General features: G+C 45.6%; 1 protein-coding gene across 2 annotated transcripts in view; it reads left to right on the forward strand.

Annotated features, from left to right (window-relative positions):
• Nucleotides 1–17,728, forward strand: part of adgrg6 (adhesion G protein-coupled receptor G6) — a 123,021-nt gene that overhangs the window by 54,532 nt on the left and 50,761 nt on the right. For both annotated transcript variants that reach the window (XM_080200849.1, XM_080200850.1), the window contains 3 exons: nt 919–993; nt 10,301–10,339; nt 12,201–12,248. In XM_080200849.1, the coding sequence (XP_080056975.1) occupies nt 919–993; nt 10,301–10,339; nt 12,201–12,248 (162 nt within the window). The remainder of the gene's footprint in view (nt 1–918; nt 994–10,300; nt 10,340–12,200; nt 12,249–17,728) is intronic.

The following is a 17,728-nucleotide window of genomic DNA, read 5'->3' on the forward strand; positions in this document are numbered from 1 at the left end:
AGTAGATCGAGAACTCTCCATTCACCTGACGAAGAGGGAAACCTCGAAAGCTTGTGAGCCTATTATCAAATAAATCGGTTGGACTAAAACCTGGTGTTGTCAGACTTTTTACTGTGTTTACGCCAGTCCAATGCCGGCATACCCACACCTTGAGATCCTGAGAGAGATCTTTGCCCATCAGTTGCAGCACCATCTTGCAAACAAACCCAGTGGCACAGTGGTTAGCATGCACAGCGCCAGAGACCCGGGTTCGATTCCCGGCTTGGGTCACTGTCTGTGTGGAGTTTGCACGTTCTCCCTGTGTCTGCGTGAGTTTCCTCCAGTTTCCTCCCACAGTCCGAAAGACCTGCTGGTTAGGTCACCTGGCCATGCTAAATTCCCCCTCAGTGTACCCGAGCAGGCACCGGAGTGCGGCGACTAGAGGATTTTCACAGTAACTTCATTGCAGTGTTAATGTAAGCCTACTTGTGACGCTAGCAAATAAAGTTTTTTCTCGCGTCCTTCATTTAACAAAACATCTCGAGGCGTTTCACAGGGGCGTTCCCAAACTAGATTTGATACCGGGTCATGTAAGGAGGTTTTTGCAAGGGGAGACTGGCACCGCTGAGTCAAGGCTGACATGAGATCACTGCAATGGCAAAATCCATGGACTGGAATGTTCCCGTACACGGGAATCGTAGTGGGTGGGACATGGACCATGAAAATGTCTGTTGACCTCGGGTGGGGTTTTCCAGTTTTAAGATGAGCGTGGCTGGAAATTTCCACTGATGATCTTTGCAGAAAATATGAAAATCTCACGGGCTAGGGAGGTACTGTTCCTTTTAACAGTGCGGATATTCAGTAACTGTGTGCGGTGATTGTGTCCAACCTGAAATAACCTGCAGTTACCTGCGTGTTTCTTCCTTGTCTTATCGGCAGCTCCCACGTCAGCTCACTTCAGTACTAGCATCACTAACATGCATGGCACTAACAGCCCTGAACCCTTCACGTCCGGTAAGCAAAGTGTGTTTTCATCATTCTATTCTTATTTCACCATATTTCCGATCATCATTTACTGCGTGTACAGTTATAATGGAGAAGTGCTCCCGGGACTTGATGGTTTGAGTTATAAGGAGAGGCTGGTTAGACTGGGACTTTTTTCTCTGGAGCGTAGGAGGCTGAGGTGTGATCTTATAGCGTTCTATAAAATAATGAGGGGCATAGATCAGCTAGATAGTCAATATCTTCTCCCAAAGGTAGGGGAGTCTAAAACTAGAAGGCATAGGTTTAAGGTGAGATGGGAGAGATACGAAAGTGTCCAGAGGGGCAATTTTTTCACACAGAGGGTGGTGAGTGTCTGGAACAAACTATCAGAGGTAGTAGTAGAGGTGGGTACAATTTTGTCTTTTGAAAAGCATTTAGCTAGTTACCTGGGTACGATAGGTATAGAGGGATATGGGCCAAATGCGGGCAACTGGGATTAGCTTAGGGGTTTAAGAAAAAAGGGCAGCATGGACAAGTTGGGCCGAAGGGTCTGTTTCCATGCTGTAAACCTCTATGACTCTATAAAGCTGATGTGAAGTTGTTGTGATGTAATTATACCCTCCTACCAGTGGTGGTGTTGTTGCTCCTCTACTGGGCAAGGTTAATCATAGTGTGACGTGTTTACATAGAGAATTCCCCTGATAAATGTGCACATAGTTAGTCGTGACTAAAAATGCAGGGAAACAACTTGTGGAAGCCCATTGAAAATTAAAAATAATTTGCAATTTACCATCTTAGAATGGTCTCTGACAGAAAGAGTATATTAAATCCAATAATTTGGTGGTATATTCTGAAATATTGTTTGCCGCGTAGTATAGAATATAGAATGGTAGATTGTGGTATATTTTGGTATTATATAGTGCTACAAGCCTGTGGTGTAATATATAATAGTTTGCAATGCACAATTATAGCAGGTTGTAATACATACATAGAAACATAGAAAATAGAAACAGGAGAAGGCCTTTTGGCCCTTTGACCCAGTTCTACAATTCATTATGATCATGGCTCTTCATCCAACCCAATAGACTGATTCTGCCTTCCCCCTATATCCTTCATCCCGTTCACCCCAAGAGCTATATCTAACTCTTTCTTGAAAACATTTTGCTTCAACTGCTTTCTGTGGCAGTGAATTCCATAGGCTCACCTCTCTCTTTGGGTGAAGAAATTTCTCATCATCTCAGTCCTAAAAGGCTTACCCCCTATCCTTAGACTATGATTCTGGACTCCCCCGCCATCAGGATCATCCTTCCTGTCTCTACCCTGTCTAGATCCCTCCTCATTCTTCTAAACTCCAGCAAATATAACCCTAACCGACTCAACTCTCCTCATACTGCCATCCCAGGAATCAGCCCGGTAAACCTACTTTGCACTCCCTCTATCATAAGAATATCCTTCCTCAGATAAGGGGACCAAAATTGTGCACAGAATTCCAAGTGTGGTCTCACCAAGGCCCTGTATAATTGTAACAAGTTGTTCTGCTCCTGCACTCGAATGCTCTCACTATGAAGGCCAACATACCATTTTCCTTCTTTACTGCCTGCTGCACCTGCTTATCTTCAGGAGCTGGTGTAAGAGGGTATCCGGGTCTTAATACTCTGACAGGGTCTAGATGGGCCAAATAGCCTCCATCTGTACCATCATGACTTTATATTGTTGCCCAAGAAAGAAACATTCTTTTGTTGAAGCTTTTTATTTCGGACTCATCAGGACAACTGACTAGTCAGGGGAAACAACATATTTTTACATTTCGGAATCACAGAATTGTTATGGCGTAGAAGGTGGGCATTCAGTCCATCATGCCTTTTCCTGCATTATGAGCATTATGACTCAGTGCCATTCTCCTGCCTTTACCCTGCACCCCTTCTGCATTGGGCGGGATTCTCTGGCCTCTCCACGTGACAGGGGATGACGTGGTGTTTGCCGGTGGCAAAATTTTCAGGTCTTGATGCTGCTGATGGGATCCCCATAGCCTCCACCCTACACTGTCGGGAAACCCAGGGTGTACCAACGGCAGCGGAACCAAAAGATCCAGCCGGTGTGAACAACCAGAAAGTTCCAGCCATTGTTTCCATCCAAATAATCATCCAATGCCCTCCTGGATGTCTCAATTGAACCTGCCTCCACCACACTTCTAGCCAGTGCATTCCAGACCCCAACCATTCGCTGTGTGAAGAAATATTTTCTCAAATCACATTTGCTTCTTTTCTAAATAACTTTAAATCTGATTCCCTCTCATTCTTGATCCTTTTATGAGCAGAGCTTCTCTCTATCTACTCTACCCTGCTCCTGAATTTATGTTCATAAGATTTAGAAGCAAAATTTAGGCCATTTGGCCCATCAAGTCCACTCTGCCATTCAATCATGGCTGATATGCTCCTCATCCCCATTTTCCTGCCTTCGCCCCATAACCCTTCAACCCATTACCAATTAAAAATCCATCCAACTCCTCCTTAAATTCACTCACTGTCTCAGCATCCACCGCATTTTGGGGGAGCAAATTCCACAGATTCACAACCCTTTGGGAGAAGTAGTTTCTCCTCAGCTCTGTTTTAAATTTGCTACTCCTTATCCTAAGACTATGACCTCTCATCCTAGGGTGCTCCACAAGAGGAAGCATCCGCTCCATGTCTATTTTATCCGCACCTTTTAGCATCTTGGAAACATTTCATACCGTCCGCTCCCACAGCGTGTGACACTGAGCAAGGTCATGGGTCAAAGGTCAAATTAGACAAGTGAAAGCTAACGCCACTGATGGTGCGCACCAGAAAAAAAAATCATAACCAATGAAAATATTTATTGTTATTGAAATATCATCTTCACAAATCATTTAATAGGCTGCAACAGTGACCGTATGGATTCACAGTGACAGCTCTTGGTCACAGCAAGTCTGAGAATTAGAGTTAAATTTCGAGTTCTATTTTTCCAGCCATGTGATCAATATCTTGCATTTGCTTACATCACTAAGGCACAAATCTTCCATTCACAGAAGCCACAGGAAACAGCGAAACAACAACGTTGAGTAAGTGACTGGATTTTGAAACTTTAATGACTGTAAACAGATACAAGCAAATAAACATACAATTCCAACGGGGAGCGATTGGTTCCCAAACTCTCTCATAAGTCAGACACAGTGAGTCCCTTCCAGCAACCAAGTCCTGGAAAAGAATCTGCAGTTATGTAGCATCTCTCATGAGCTCAGTGAAATAATTCACAGACAATTCAGTGTTTTATAGTGTAGGTACTATTGTACTGTACAAAATGCAGCAACCAATTTGCACACAGCAAGCTCTCGCAAACAGTATTGGGTGGGATTTTCCTTCACCTTCATGGAGGTGGCTTGCTCCACCATTCATTACAATCATGTCTGATCGTCAAATTCAATATCAAAGTCCCCAGAGGAAGGTGGATAGTTGGGAACCCATTTGTGAAGAGAGTGCACACTGCATATTGGGCTTGTGATTGTTCTATGTCAAGAGAAACCACAGAGCTTCTACAAATATATAAAGGGTAAAATAGTAACTAGGGAGAGCATAGAGCTTCTTAAGGATCAACAAGGTCATCTGTGTGCAGACCCACTCGGTGAGATCCTAAATGAATATTTCTCATCAGTATTCACTGTTGATAAAAGCATGGATGTTAGGGAGCTTAGGGAAATTAAATAGTGATGTCTTGAGGAGTGTACATTTTACAGAGAAGGAGGTGCTGGAAGTCTTCAAGCGCATTAAAGTAGATAAATCCCCGGGACCTGATGAAGTGTATCCCAGGACGTTGTGGGAGGCTAGGGAGGAAATTGTGGGTAACCTAGCAGAGATACTTGAATCATCAACAGTCACAGGTGAGGTGCTGAAGATAGGAGGGCAGCAAATGTTGTGCCTTTGTTTACAAAGGGCTGCAGGGAGAACCCTGAGAACGACAGACCAGTGAGCCTAATGTCTGCAATGAGTAAGTTGTTGGAAAGTTTTCTGAGAGACAAAATCTACAGGCATTTAGAGAGGCAAGGGCTGATTAGGGACAGTCAGCATGGCTTTGTGAGTGAAAAATCATGTCTTACCCATTTGATTGCGTTTTTTGAAGGGGTAACCAAGAAGGTAGATGAGGGCAGTGCAGTTGATGTTGTCTACCTGGACGTTAGCAAGGCCTTTAACAAGGTACCACATGGTAGGTTGTTGCTAAGGTTAAATCTCATGGGATCCAGAGTGAGGTAGCCAACTGGATACAAAATTGGGTTGACAACAGAAGAGGTTGTAAAGTGTTATTTTTCCAACTGGCAGCCTGTAATCATCAGTGTGCCTCAGGGATCGGTGCTGGTCCACTGTTAGTTATATTAATGATTTGGATGAGAATTTAGGAGGCATAGTTTATAAGTTTGCAGATGACACTAAAATTGATGGCATTGTGGACAGTGAAGAAGGTTATCTAGGATTGCAATGGGATCTTGATCAATTGGGCCAGTGGGCTGACGAATGGCAGACGGAGTTTAATTTAGAAAAATATGAGGTGATACATCTTGGTAGCTTGAATCAGGGCAGGAGCTACTCAGTTAATGGTAAGGTGTCACAGAAAGTTATAGAACAAAGAGATCTAGGGCTACAGGTTCGTAGCTCCTTGAAAGTGGAGCCACAAGTGGACAGGATGGTGAAGAAGGCACTTGGCATGCTTTGTTTCATTGGTCAGGACATTGAATGCTGGTGTTGGGACATCTTTGTAGTTGTACAAGATATTAATAAGACCACACTTGGAATATTGTGTATAGTTCTGGTCACCTTATTGTAGTAAAAAGTCTGACAACACCAGGTTTAAGTCCAACCGATTTATCAAATAAATCGGTTGGACTTAAACCTGGTGTTGTCAGACTTTTTACTGTGTTTACCCCAGTCCAACGCTGGCATATCCGCACCTTATTATAGAAAGGATATTATTAAACTAGAAAGAGTGCAGAATAGATTTACTAGAATGCTACCGGGATTTGATGGTTTGAGTTATAAGGAGAGGCTGGATAGATCAGGACTTTTTTCCATGGAGTGTAGGAGGCTTAGGACTATAGAGGTCTATAAAATAATGAGGGGAATAGATCAGCTAGTCAATATCTTTTCCCAAAGATAGGGAAATCTAAAACTAGAGGGCATTAAGATGAGAAAGGGGAGATACAGAAGAGTTCAGAGGGACAATCTTTTCACTCAGAGTGTCTAGAACGAGCTGCCAGAGGAGTAGTAGAGGTGGGTACAATTTTGTCTTTTAGAAAGCATTTCGATAGTTACATGGGTCAGATGGGTATAGTGGGATATGGGCCAAATGTGGGGAACTGGGAATAGCTTAGTGTAAAATCTGAACAGTATGGACAAGTTGGGCCACAGGACCTGTTTCCAGGCTGTGAACCTCTGCGACTCTATGATGGACATCTCAATAGCTCAGCTCAGTAGCTGTTTGGCAACAGATTTTTGTGGGAATCCGGTGGCTGACAAACCAACGTAAAGAAAACGCTGGGGTTTTCTGAAGACTGAATGTATAATCCGTGTGTTTACTATTCAGGCCTGGGAACCACTACAGTCCTCCAAAACCATTCCTCAAGCAGTCAAGGTAGGGAGGCAATGTCATCAAACCCTTCCATGGTGATGGTTCAGTGGGTGTGGTACTAATGGGGCTGTGGGAATGTTGCGAATGATGCTGCTGGAGTTGGCGGGAATTAATAATTCAGTCTTAAAGCATCACACAACCGCACGTTTAAAGGACAATGTTCCCACACACAAAAAAAGTTCAGTCAATTTTTGTAATGAACTTGATTGAAATGAACTTCTAAAAAGTCTCACCATCTTTTTGTACATGGTGCTTTATACTTCCTGGCAATTGTTATAAAGTGGAGGATGATCCCCCCCACCTCTGAGAACTAACACCGAAACACCAAAAGAGGAGTACCTCACCTTATAATCTGTAAAAAGTGAGTGTGAAGTGGTGTGACCCGCTCTTCAGCAACCTCTAGTGGTTAAATACAAAGTAACTCCCTGACATTCACCCTAAAATCAACACAGAACAATTTACTTATCTAACTAACAGTGAACAAATTAACTAAACTATTCGCAAACTGAACAAATCCCTTCTATTAACGATTCCTGAATAAAACAAGATTTTAATGTTCAAATAAACCCAATTTCCACTCATGAACAAAAATACAATTTAGTCACTCTCTAAATTATAACCAGGTTTTTTGTCTTCTGGAATATTCTGGGCTTCTCTGTTGATTCTTCTGTCTGGACATTCTTTCTTCTTTGGTACCTTTGCTATCTAGATGGTGCTTGCTCTGAGATGTAGATGAAGTTAATAGAGCCAATGATTCTCTGTTTTGAGAGCTGAAAGCTGAGAGCTGAGACCTGTTATTTCTGACAAGTGGCAGTTGCTTTACACCCTTTGTCCTGTTGCTCCCTTCTTTGATACCCGTGATAACATATCAATATTTCCCACAATAGGATTGGTTCTAGGTCATCAAAACCATCAGATCTAAATCAAAGTGCCTGATTCAAATTGATTGGCTGAATTAAAAAGCCTATGGTGTTGGTAAAAACTGCTGCTTGTCCTTTCGATACTAATGTTTCATTTTGGGCTCTCTGTGTACATGCATTTTTTTAAATCTCTAAACGCAGGAACAGCACCACTGTTTAAAGGGATTGTACAATGCTTTCAACCCCTGAGCATTTTACAATTTTGCAAACAGCAAATTCTAACGTCCTACCTTCCAATCTATAATGACGCTATCCAACCTCACAACACGATTGTCAGCCAGTAGAATTTTAAACAAATAAATAATTCGCTGAAATTTTTCCACAAAATGTTGCCCCTGTAAACAGGTTGTGTGTTCCCTGTAAAACAGCATCTTATGCTGTAGTAATGCTGCTGGGTTGTACTGATGCTAGCGATGGTGCCAGGGGGTGAAGGTGGCATGGGTGATGGCGGCCGCGTGGGCAAGATCGTGGTAATTATGGCAGTGGTCAGCTTGTGTAACAGGAGCAGTGACAGTCTTACTTGCTGTGACAATGGAAGCCATGAGCTCCACTGCCAGTTTGCTCGTTTGAGATCATTGGGAGCTTCTTCCCAAGGGAAGTGTAAGCGACAGATGTTAAGTACAGTGTCTGATGCAGCTTACACAATGCATGTCCCTCAGTGAGCTATTGCCAGCGATGTGCATCATTTATCTTTCTGTGATTAGGCCGGTAAAGCAGTGGGTTGCTGAGGGAATGCTTTGAAAGATGGGACTTACTTTTATACGGCAAGATTTTCCAGTCCCACCGCGGTGAGAAATCCCGCCCAGTTTCTTTCACAATCTCGCGGTGAGCCATTTTTAAGCACTTTTGATAGAAGGTCGCTGCTGTTACGTGACAGCACAGCAAGCTCCCAGAATCTGCGATCTGCTTTGGTGATTTTGGTTGGGGTGAGCCATGCCACAAGGGACGGCAGGGCGGCACCGTTGTTGGCACTGCTGCCTCACCGCGCCAGGGGCCTGGGCTTAATTATGCCGTGGGTCACTGTCTGTGTGGAGTCTGCATGTTCTCCCCATGTCTGCATGGGTTTCCTCAATCAAAATGACACCCCCCCCACCCCCAGCACCCACAGATGTTAACTCGGAGAATTTGCCCCATTGGTGATAACAGGCACCGTTCCATTTTCTTATATAATGGAATAGAAAATATTTATCCCTTTGCAACAGAGTGTGTGTAGGATATTGGAGAATCGTGCACTGCTGAGGGTAAGGCAGAATGGGCCATTATCAATACTCAGTCATGTGTTTTATAGTTCGCTTGGAACACGGGCTGGATAGGTGACTGGGTTGTGTCGCGGGGCCGGATTAAATCGTTATGGGGCGGGATATTATGGCCTCGCTCGTCCCGAAACCATTAAATCCTGCCCGAGGTCAATGAACCTTCATATTATCCAGCCTTCGCCCGCTCCGATTCCCGTGGTGACCAGTTCGGTAAAATTCCAGCCATTGAATTAAAAAATGGAACGGTGTTGGAAGTAGTCAGCAGGTCTGGCAGCATCCATGGAGAGAGAAACAGTTCACATTTGGAGCCTTCAATGGACATTGAATGTTGTTTCTGATGTGTGTGGTGATGAGGCCCACAAGGCGTCCATTGCTTCTTATTAATTAGTCACAAACTCATTAATTAGTCACAAACAAATTAGTGGTAACACAGACACACAGATTCCCCGGTGTTTTGATATATTTAACAGCAGCTTCACTGATCTGCCTGACACAATGCACACTTCATCCTGCTGTTAAAACTATTCATAAGAGATAGGAGCAGGATTAGGCCATTTGACCCAATGAGCCTGCTCCGCCATTCAGTAAGGTCATGACTGCTGTGACCTGGAGCTCAGTTCCCACCTTCCGGCTTGTACCACATACTCCTTAATGCCCTTGTAGATCAAGTATCTGTCCAACCCAGCCTTGATTACATTCATTCTGGCCTCCTTCTGCACTGTAGGGAATTCTATGTTTCAATGACCCAGTCTCTACCGCTCTCAGGGGAAGGGAATTCCGAAGATTAACAAGAATAAAAAAAAACTCTTCTCGTTTTCCAACGAGACTGGGAGATTCCCTATAGTGCTCCCTGGTTCTAGATTCCTCCACAAGGGGAATCTCAGGATTTGAGACAGGAAGATCCAGTTGGCGTGAAAACCCAGAAAGTTCCAGCTATTGGAATATCCAAGCAATCATCTGATGCCTTCTTGAATGCCTCAGTTGAATCTGCCTCCACCACACTACCAGGCAGCGCATTCCAGACCCCAACCACTCACTCTGTAAAGGCATTTTTCGCACATCTGCTTCTTTTGCAGATCACTTTAAGTTTGTTTCTCCTCTCATTCTCAATTCTTTTACAAGGGGGAGCCAGTTTCTCCCTATCTACTCTGCCCCACTCCTGGACTGTGTTGTGCTTCATACCGTCCATTCCCACAATGTGTGACAGTGGATAAGGCCGTGGGTCAAAGGTCATAACACACTGGCGAAAGCTAACCAGTGTACACGCCACTGATGGTGCGCACCAGAAAAAAAACCATAACCAAGGAAAATATTTATTGTTACCGAATAATTCTCATCGTCACAAGAAATATCATCTTCACAAGTCATTTAGTAGGCTGAAACAGTGACCGTATGGATTCACAGTGACAGCTCTTGGTTCCAGCAAGTCTGAGAATTAGAGTTCAGTTTCAAGTCCTATTGTTCCAGCCATGTGATCAATATCTTGCATTTGCTTACATTACCAAGGCACAAGTCTTCCATTCACAGAAGCCACAACGCAAGGAAGCAGCGAAACAACAGAGTTGAGTAAGTGACTGGATTTTGGAATTTCAATGACTGTAGATAGATACAAGCAAATAATATCGCGGGTGACACGGTGGCACAGTGGTTAGCACTGCTGCTTCAGAGCTCCAGGGACGTGGGCTTGACTCCCGGCTTGGGTCACTGTCTGTGTGGAGTTTGCACGTTCTCCCCGTGTCTGCGTGGGTTTCCTCCGCGTGCTCGGGTTTCCTCCCACAGTCTGAGAGACGTGCTGGTTAGGTGCGTTGACCCGAGCAGGCGCCGGAGTTTGGCAGCTGGGGGAATTTTCACAGTAACTTCATTGCAGTGTTAATGTAAACCTTACTTGTGGCTAATAAATAAACATTAACTTAAATAAACAATCCCAATGGGGAGCGATTAGCTCCCAAACTGTCTCGTAAGTTAGACGCAGTGAGTCCCTTCCAGCAACCAAGTCTGGAAAAGGATCTGCAATTATGTAGCGTCTCTCATGAGCTCAGTCAAATACCTCACAGACAATTGAGGTATAATGTAGACACTATTGTACAGTATGAAATGTGGCAACCAATTTGCACACAGCAAGCTCTTGCAAACAATATTGGGTGGGATTTTCCTCCCTTTCTTGCTGTGTGTTTCACAGCGGTGGGAGATGGCTTACTGTACCCTGGCAGTGGGATCTTATGTTCCTGGCGTTTTCAATGGAGTTTCCTGTTGAATGCACCCTTTACCGGTGGGAAAGATATGGTGAGGGTACGCTGTTAGTGGGACAATAAGATCCTACTGCCGCCAATGGCAGCAAGAGTTCAGTGATCATCTTGATAACCAGGTAACTTGTTATAGTGCCGCTGGGTCAACTAATGGCCAAGGATCCCAAGGCTAACTCACCCATCCCTCTTTGAAATAACGCCATGTGATCTTTCCTGCTCGTCCGACAGGATGGAGCCTCAGTTAAATGTCTCATCCAAAAGTTAGCCCCTCCGACAGTGCAGGACTCCCTCACTACCACACTGGAGTTTTTTTGTCTGGAGTGTGTGTTGAAGTGTTGGAGTTGGGACTGTATGTATGTCACCAACTGAGCCAAGGATGACACTAACAGATTCTATTTAACTGAGACCCTGGCTTTGGGTCAATTGGTAACTCCTTTACGGGAATGGCAGGGGAAGAAGAAACTCTTGCCGGTTAAGTTAGCTCCTAAGGGGAGACAGCTGGGAGATCCTGTCTTCTGGAGCGCACAGTCAGTCTGGTTGGCTGTCTGGAGTTGTCCCAGAGTGCTCCAGGCCACTGTTGATGATTGACCATCTGGCCTGCGTATCAACGGGACAAGAATTGGGAGATGCATCACTGCGGGGGGGCTGGTGCGGGGGGCTGGGATTCTCCCTGCTGCTTTCCGTGTTGGGCTGTTGGGCTCTCCATGTGTCCAGTGTCCTACTTAGTGGCACAATCTTGGGCATGAGAAGGTGCACCCCAGTGTCACTTGCTGCTGAATTGAGGACTATTACTCTTGGCGGCAAAGCCTACATCATTGCTGGATCCCATTGGCCTATCTGCTGCCAACCTGTAACCCATACAGACATTGAAAATGGAAGCATGAGGAGGCCATTTGGCCCTTCGAGCTTGCTGTGCCATTCATTATGATCGTGGCTGATGATTAAATTCAATATCCAGGTCTTCTGAGGAAGGTGGGTAGTTGGGAACCCATTTGTGAAGACAGTGCACACTTCTTGTTGGGCTAGTGAATGTTCTGTGTCAATGGACATCTCAATAGCTTGGCTCAGTAGCTGTTTGGCGATAGATTTTTGTGCGAGTCCGATGACTGGCAAACCAAAGGAAAAGAGAACGATGGGGTTTTCTGGAGACTGAATGTATAATTCGTGTGTTTACTGTCCAGGCCTGGGAACCACTACAGTCCTCCAAAACCATTCCTCAAGCAGTGAAGGTAAGGAGGCAATGTCATCAAACTCTTCCATGGTGATGGTTCAGTGGGTGCGGTACTAATGGGGTTGTGGGAATGATGCGAATGATGCTGCTGGAGTTGGCGGGAATTAATAGTTCAGTCTTAAAGGATCACACAACCGCACGTTTAAAAGACAATGTCCCCACACACAAAAAAAAATAGTTCGGCCAATCTTTTGTACAGTAGCGATTCAGAATGAATGTTTAAGAACTCTCGCCATCTTGTTGTATGCGGTGCTTTACACTTCCTGGCAATCACCAGTCAAAAGAATTTTTAACAAATAAGTAATTAGCTGAATGAACCATGCCCACAAAATGTTGCCCCTGTAAACAGGTTCCACGTAAAGCAGCATTTTACGCCGTAGGAATGCTGCTGGATTGTGCTGAGGCTAGCGATGGTGCCAAGGGGTGAAAGTGGCATGGGTGATGGTGGGGACTCTGTGGGCACAGTCATGGCGGTGGTCAGTTTGTGTCACAGAAGCAGCAGCAGCCTTACTTGCCGTGACGATGGAGGCCGTGAACTCCACTGCCAGTTTGCTCGTTTGAGATCATTCCGAGCTTCTTCACGAGGGAAGTGTAAGCGACAGATGTTGAATACAATCTCTGATGCAGCTTACATAACGCATGTTCCTCAGTGAGCTATTGCCAGTGTTGTGTATCATTTATCTTTCTGTGGTTAGGCCCAGTAGGGCAGTGGGCTGCTGAGGGGATGCTTCGAAAGACGGGGCTTGCATTTATACGACAATGATTCTCCAGTCCCGCCGCATTGGGAAATCCCACCCAGTTTCTTCCACAATCTCACGCCGACCCAAAGCGCTTAAGAATGAAGCACTTTTTAAAGATGGTCGCCGCTGTTGCGTGGCAGCCCATTTACGCACAGCAAGCTCCCAGAATCTGCAGTCTGTTTTGGTGATTTTTTAGTTGACGTTTAAATATGAGCCAGTACACAAGGAGTGGCACGGTGGTTAACCCTGCTGCCTCACAGCGCCAGGAACCCGGGTTCGACCCGGCTTCAGGTCACTGTCTGTGTGGCGCCTGCACATTCTCCCCATCTCTGTGCGGGTTTCCTCCGGGTGCTCCATCAATTCAAAATGACACCCCTTCCCCCACAGATGCCAGTTTGGGCAATTTGCCCCATTGGTGACAATTGGCACCATTCCATTCTTTTTAATACAGCTCAGTAATGATTAGAAGTGAAGTGTGTGGGACTGCCCTCTCCGTGATACTGGAGAATCGTGCGCTGGTTAGGATTAGTCAGGATCAGCCATTGTCAATACTCAGCCATGGGTTTTACAGTTTGGCTGGGGCATGGGCTGAGCAGGTGACAGGTCACGGGGAAAGAATAAATAGCCACTGAATTAAAAACGGAAAATGTTGGAAAGACTCTGCAGATCTGACAGCGTCCATGGAGAGAGGAACAGTCAACATTTTGAGTCTTCAGTGGACATTGCATGTGTTTCTGTTATGTGTGCTGATGAGGCCCACAAGACGTTCATTGCTTCTCATTAATTAGTCACACACCTCCCCGAGGCACGTGTTGGATGGTGACACAGAAACACAGGTTCCCCGGTGTTTTGATCTATTCAACAACAGCTTCATTGCCCTGCTTGACATAATGTTCACTGAATCGTGCTGTAATAATTGTTGCAATAATTGGAATGAAATAGAAAGTTGGCGGATAGGAGAAAAGAGAAAGTGGGACTGATGATTTCCTCCACTTCCAAGTTCATAAGGGATAGAGGCAGGATTAGGCCATTTGGCCCATTGAGCCTGCTCTGCCATTCAATAAGATCATGACTGTCTGACATGGGACTCAATTCTACTTTCTAGCTTGTACCACACAGTCCTTAATGCCCTTGTAGATCAAGCACCTGTCCAACCCAGCCTTGACTACATTCATTCTGGTCTCCTCCTGCACTGTAGGGAATTCTATGGTTTGATGAACCAGCCTTCACCACTATTGGGCAAGAAAATTCCAAAGATTAATGACCCTCTGAGAAGAAAAAACCTCCTCACTTCCCAACAAGTCTGGGAGACTCCTTATTGTGCTCCCTGGTTCTAGATTCCCCCACAAGAGGAAACATCCTCTTGGAACCTACCCTGTTGAAAGGGGATGCCAATGGTGTGGCAGTAATGTCACTGGATCAGTTATCTAAAGGTCCAGGTTCATGTTCTAATCCCACCACGACAGCTGGGGGAATTTAAATTTAATGAATAAATCTGGAATTGTAAAGTGAGGTGACCGTGACAACTATTGTTGGTTCAGTAATGTTCTTTAGGGCAGGAAATCTGCCATCCTTATCTGGTCTGGCCTACACGTGACTCCAGAGCCACTGCAACATAGTTGACTCTTAACTGTCCTCTGAAATGGCCAAACGAGCCACTCATTTCAAGGGCAATTAGGGATGGGCAACAAATGCTGGCCTTGCCAGGGATAGCCATATCCAAGGATGTGAAAAAGTCCCTTCAGAATCGTATCTGTTTCATTTAAGGCCACCTCTCATTCTTCTCAACTGCTCAATCCTTCCCTTTCCATCAACCGAGTGAACCTTTGCTGAGTTACTGCGGATGCTGGAATCTGAATCGAAAACAGAAAACGCTGGAAAATCTCAGCAGGTCTGACAACACCTGGGGGGGGAGAGAATAGAGTTGACGTTTCGAGTCAAGATGATCCTTCGCCAGAGCTGCAGCGTATGTCGCTTCTGAAATAAGGCACCCAAATCCATGCATAGCGCAGTGTGCTTTCTTCCCGATCTGATTGAATGGGAGAATCGGTTCGAGGGGCTGAATGGCCTCCTTCTGTTCCACTCAGCCTTGTCCCTGTCATGTCCACACGCCCACCTATCAGGACTGAGAGGAGGGGGCAGGGGTGGGGGGGGGGCGCTGTTGGACCTTGGTCAGCAGTGGGACACACTTTGTAACTCCCTATTGCTGTCTGCCACATCCCCAGCTCAATCAGCACAAGACTCAGGAGGAAACCTAATCCTGGGAGCTCAATGGATAATACTTTTCACTGTATGTGTGACAATAACTCAAATCAAATCAAATCATATTAAATCAGTGGGTATGGAGGAGAGGAGGGTGTGGGATACACTTAACTCAGCGGGTTTTGCTGAGAATGTTCCGTATCATTGTGAATCAGGTTTGTTACAGGTTAATGTGGTGAGTTGATTACGGGATGACCTGCACACTAACAGCGGGAAACTTTAACGATACAGATTTGCAGAGGTCCCAGGTCCCGCTGCCACCAGCTGCCCTCCGAGTAAACCGCGGGCCAGTCAGTACACCCCGGCATCACTCCTCCCGGCAAACGGAACAGCGGAGAAGAAGCTCCAGGAAGTGGCCGGGAATCGTCTCCACACCTTTGAGGTACCCACTGAAACCCAGACCCAACACGTCCAGCGCTTTGAGACCAGGGATACCTAACACGCACAGCGCTTCAATCATCTTCACCAAGCCAGTGACCAAGAGGCCACACGGTGTTACAAAAGATTCGGGGGCATTGAAGCAGCTAACCAGTGCCGGAGATGGAGGTGCAGCCAACCGAGAACCAAACCCCTCTCGAATGGACGTTGTCACCCAGTTGATGAACCAATCCTGGGACCTGAGGGTTTCTGGCGAGAATCTGACTGGTAATATAACCAAGGGCAGTGAGCCCGACTCCAGTTTTGAGATCTTGTCCACTGATCTTGGAAGCCGAGATGTATTAATGACTGAGGAAGGAGCTGACACTGGATTGGGTACGTGGTACAGCCTGGGGCAAAGCACTCCTCCTGCACTATCGCCAAGTCAACACACTATTGGTGACGGGTCCTCTGGTCTGTTAAAACCAGCAGGGTTACAAGCCCAAACAACATCTTCAGTTTTCTATCCAACAATTAGACCCACCCCAACAACGTCAGCACATAAACTGAGCGCACAGACAAGTGTTGTATCTCATGGACATTCTTTATCTAGTTCATCCTGGACGGCCACCAGCAGTTCTGACTGGATAGAAAATCCATTAAACACCTTATCTACGCTACTGAGGGATCCGTTCAAGACTGCAGTGTTATCTCTCCACGAGAGTGTTGAATCTTCTGTGGAAACCCACGATCTAATGTCACACTATTCTGAGATTAAGTCTTCAAGCGCTACCTTGTCAAAGGATATTATCAAGAGCATGTTCAGTTGGTCTTATTCGTCACTCGTACCAGGGCGAGTTGGTTTTGATGATGAAGAGTCTATCATATCGAGCCTAGCCTTTGAAAGAGATAACAGTGGTTTCCCTGCCACTGGACTAACTGCAGACCTAGATCACTTCACAAACCACGTTGGCACAGAATCTATTACATCGGCACAGTGGATACATACCCCATTGCCAGCAGGAACTCAGCAACCCGTGAATTCAGGTGACATTGTTACAGGGGCTGGACCTGAACAGTCAGCAGTTCATGGCTTTGCACATCCCTCGGAAGATTTGCCAACAGTAGCTTTCAGTACTGAAGAGTTACAAAACCAATTAGGGCAGTCTGATGAGTTTATATTGCTTCCAGGCCACTTTTCAATCAGAGGGCAAGGAGATAGCATTGCTATTTTAGTGCCCAGTGCAGACATGAACATTCTGGTCCTGTCTACAATGCCCCTCAAGAGCTCAAACTCTCCCCATGCTTCAGTCTATGTTTCTTCAGCACCATCAGTGCCAGATGTAATAAATATTCCTTCCACACCCGATCATTTCTGGGGCAATTCCCTATCACCTTCAATGGCCGGACCCAATGAAGGTGTCAACTTTTCCCAGTACAACACAGAGATCTTATCAATGGCAGCTTCTGAGTCGAGCATCCAGCACTCCCTTTCAGGCAATGTGCAGTCATTAAGTGTCCATCCGACAGTGTCACAGACTGGTACGCAGGTGGAAATCGGAATGACTGGTACGCCAGGACCAACAAGAATCCCTGAATCCCAAACAAGTTATTTATCGCCTTTGAAAGTGGCATCACCAAGTGCAGTGAGTCAGTGGGCATTGTCTCCAGGAGAGCTCAGCCCTCATCCTCTCCCTGACAGCAGGAGGTCAACTGAAGGAGATAGTAACCAGATCTCGCTGACTGATATCACACAACATATCACACAGAGCCTTCAACATGCATATTCCATGAGTGAAAGCACATGGAGGACACTGGCTCCAGATGCTACTGGATCGTTGACCAAAGATATTTCACTCATGTCCTTGCATGTTTCAACTGACTCAACCCCTGAGACGCTTCATCTGAAGAGTGGTTCCTCGGTGGCAGTCGATAACCTCAAGTCTTCATTGGAGACTTCAGTCAATAATTTGGGGGACACGTGGGCTGTTTCCTTGGACTGGACCCCAGTGGTGACCCACATGCTCTTGCCTGTGTCTTTCAATGTCTCTGCAGCTGTGGGAAGTGAAAACACAAATTCGCTTCATCCTGACAATCTTCCTGAACTGGAACAGACCTT

The sequence above is a fragment of the Carcharhinus amblyrhynchos genome, chromosome 12 (assembly GCF_965287045.1).
Source record: "Carcharhinus amblyrhynchos chromosome 12, sCarAmb.v2.hapA, whole genome shotgun sequence".
Lineage (NCBI taxonomy): Eukaryota > Metazoa > Chordata > Chondrichthyes > Carcharhiniformes > Carcharhinidae > Carcharhinus > Carcharhinus amblyrhynchos.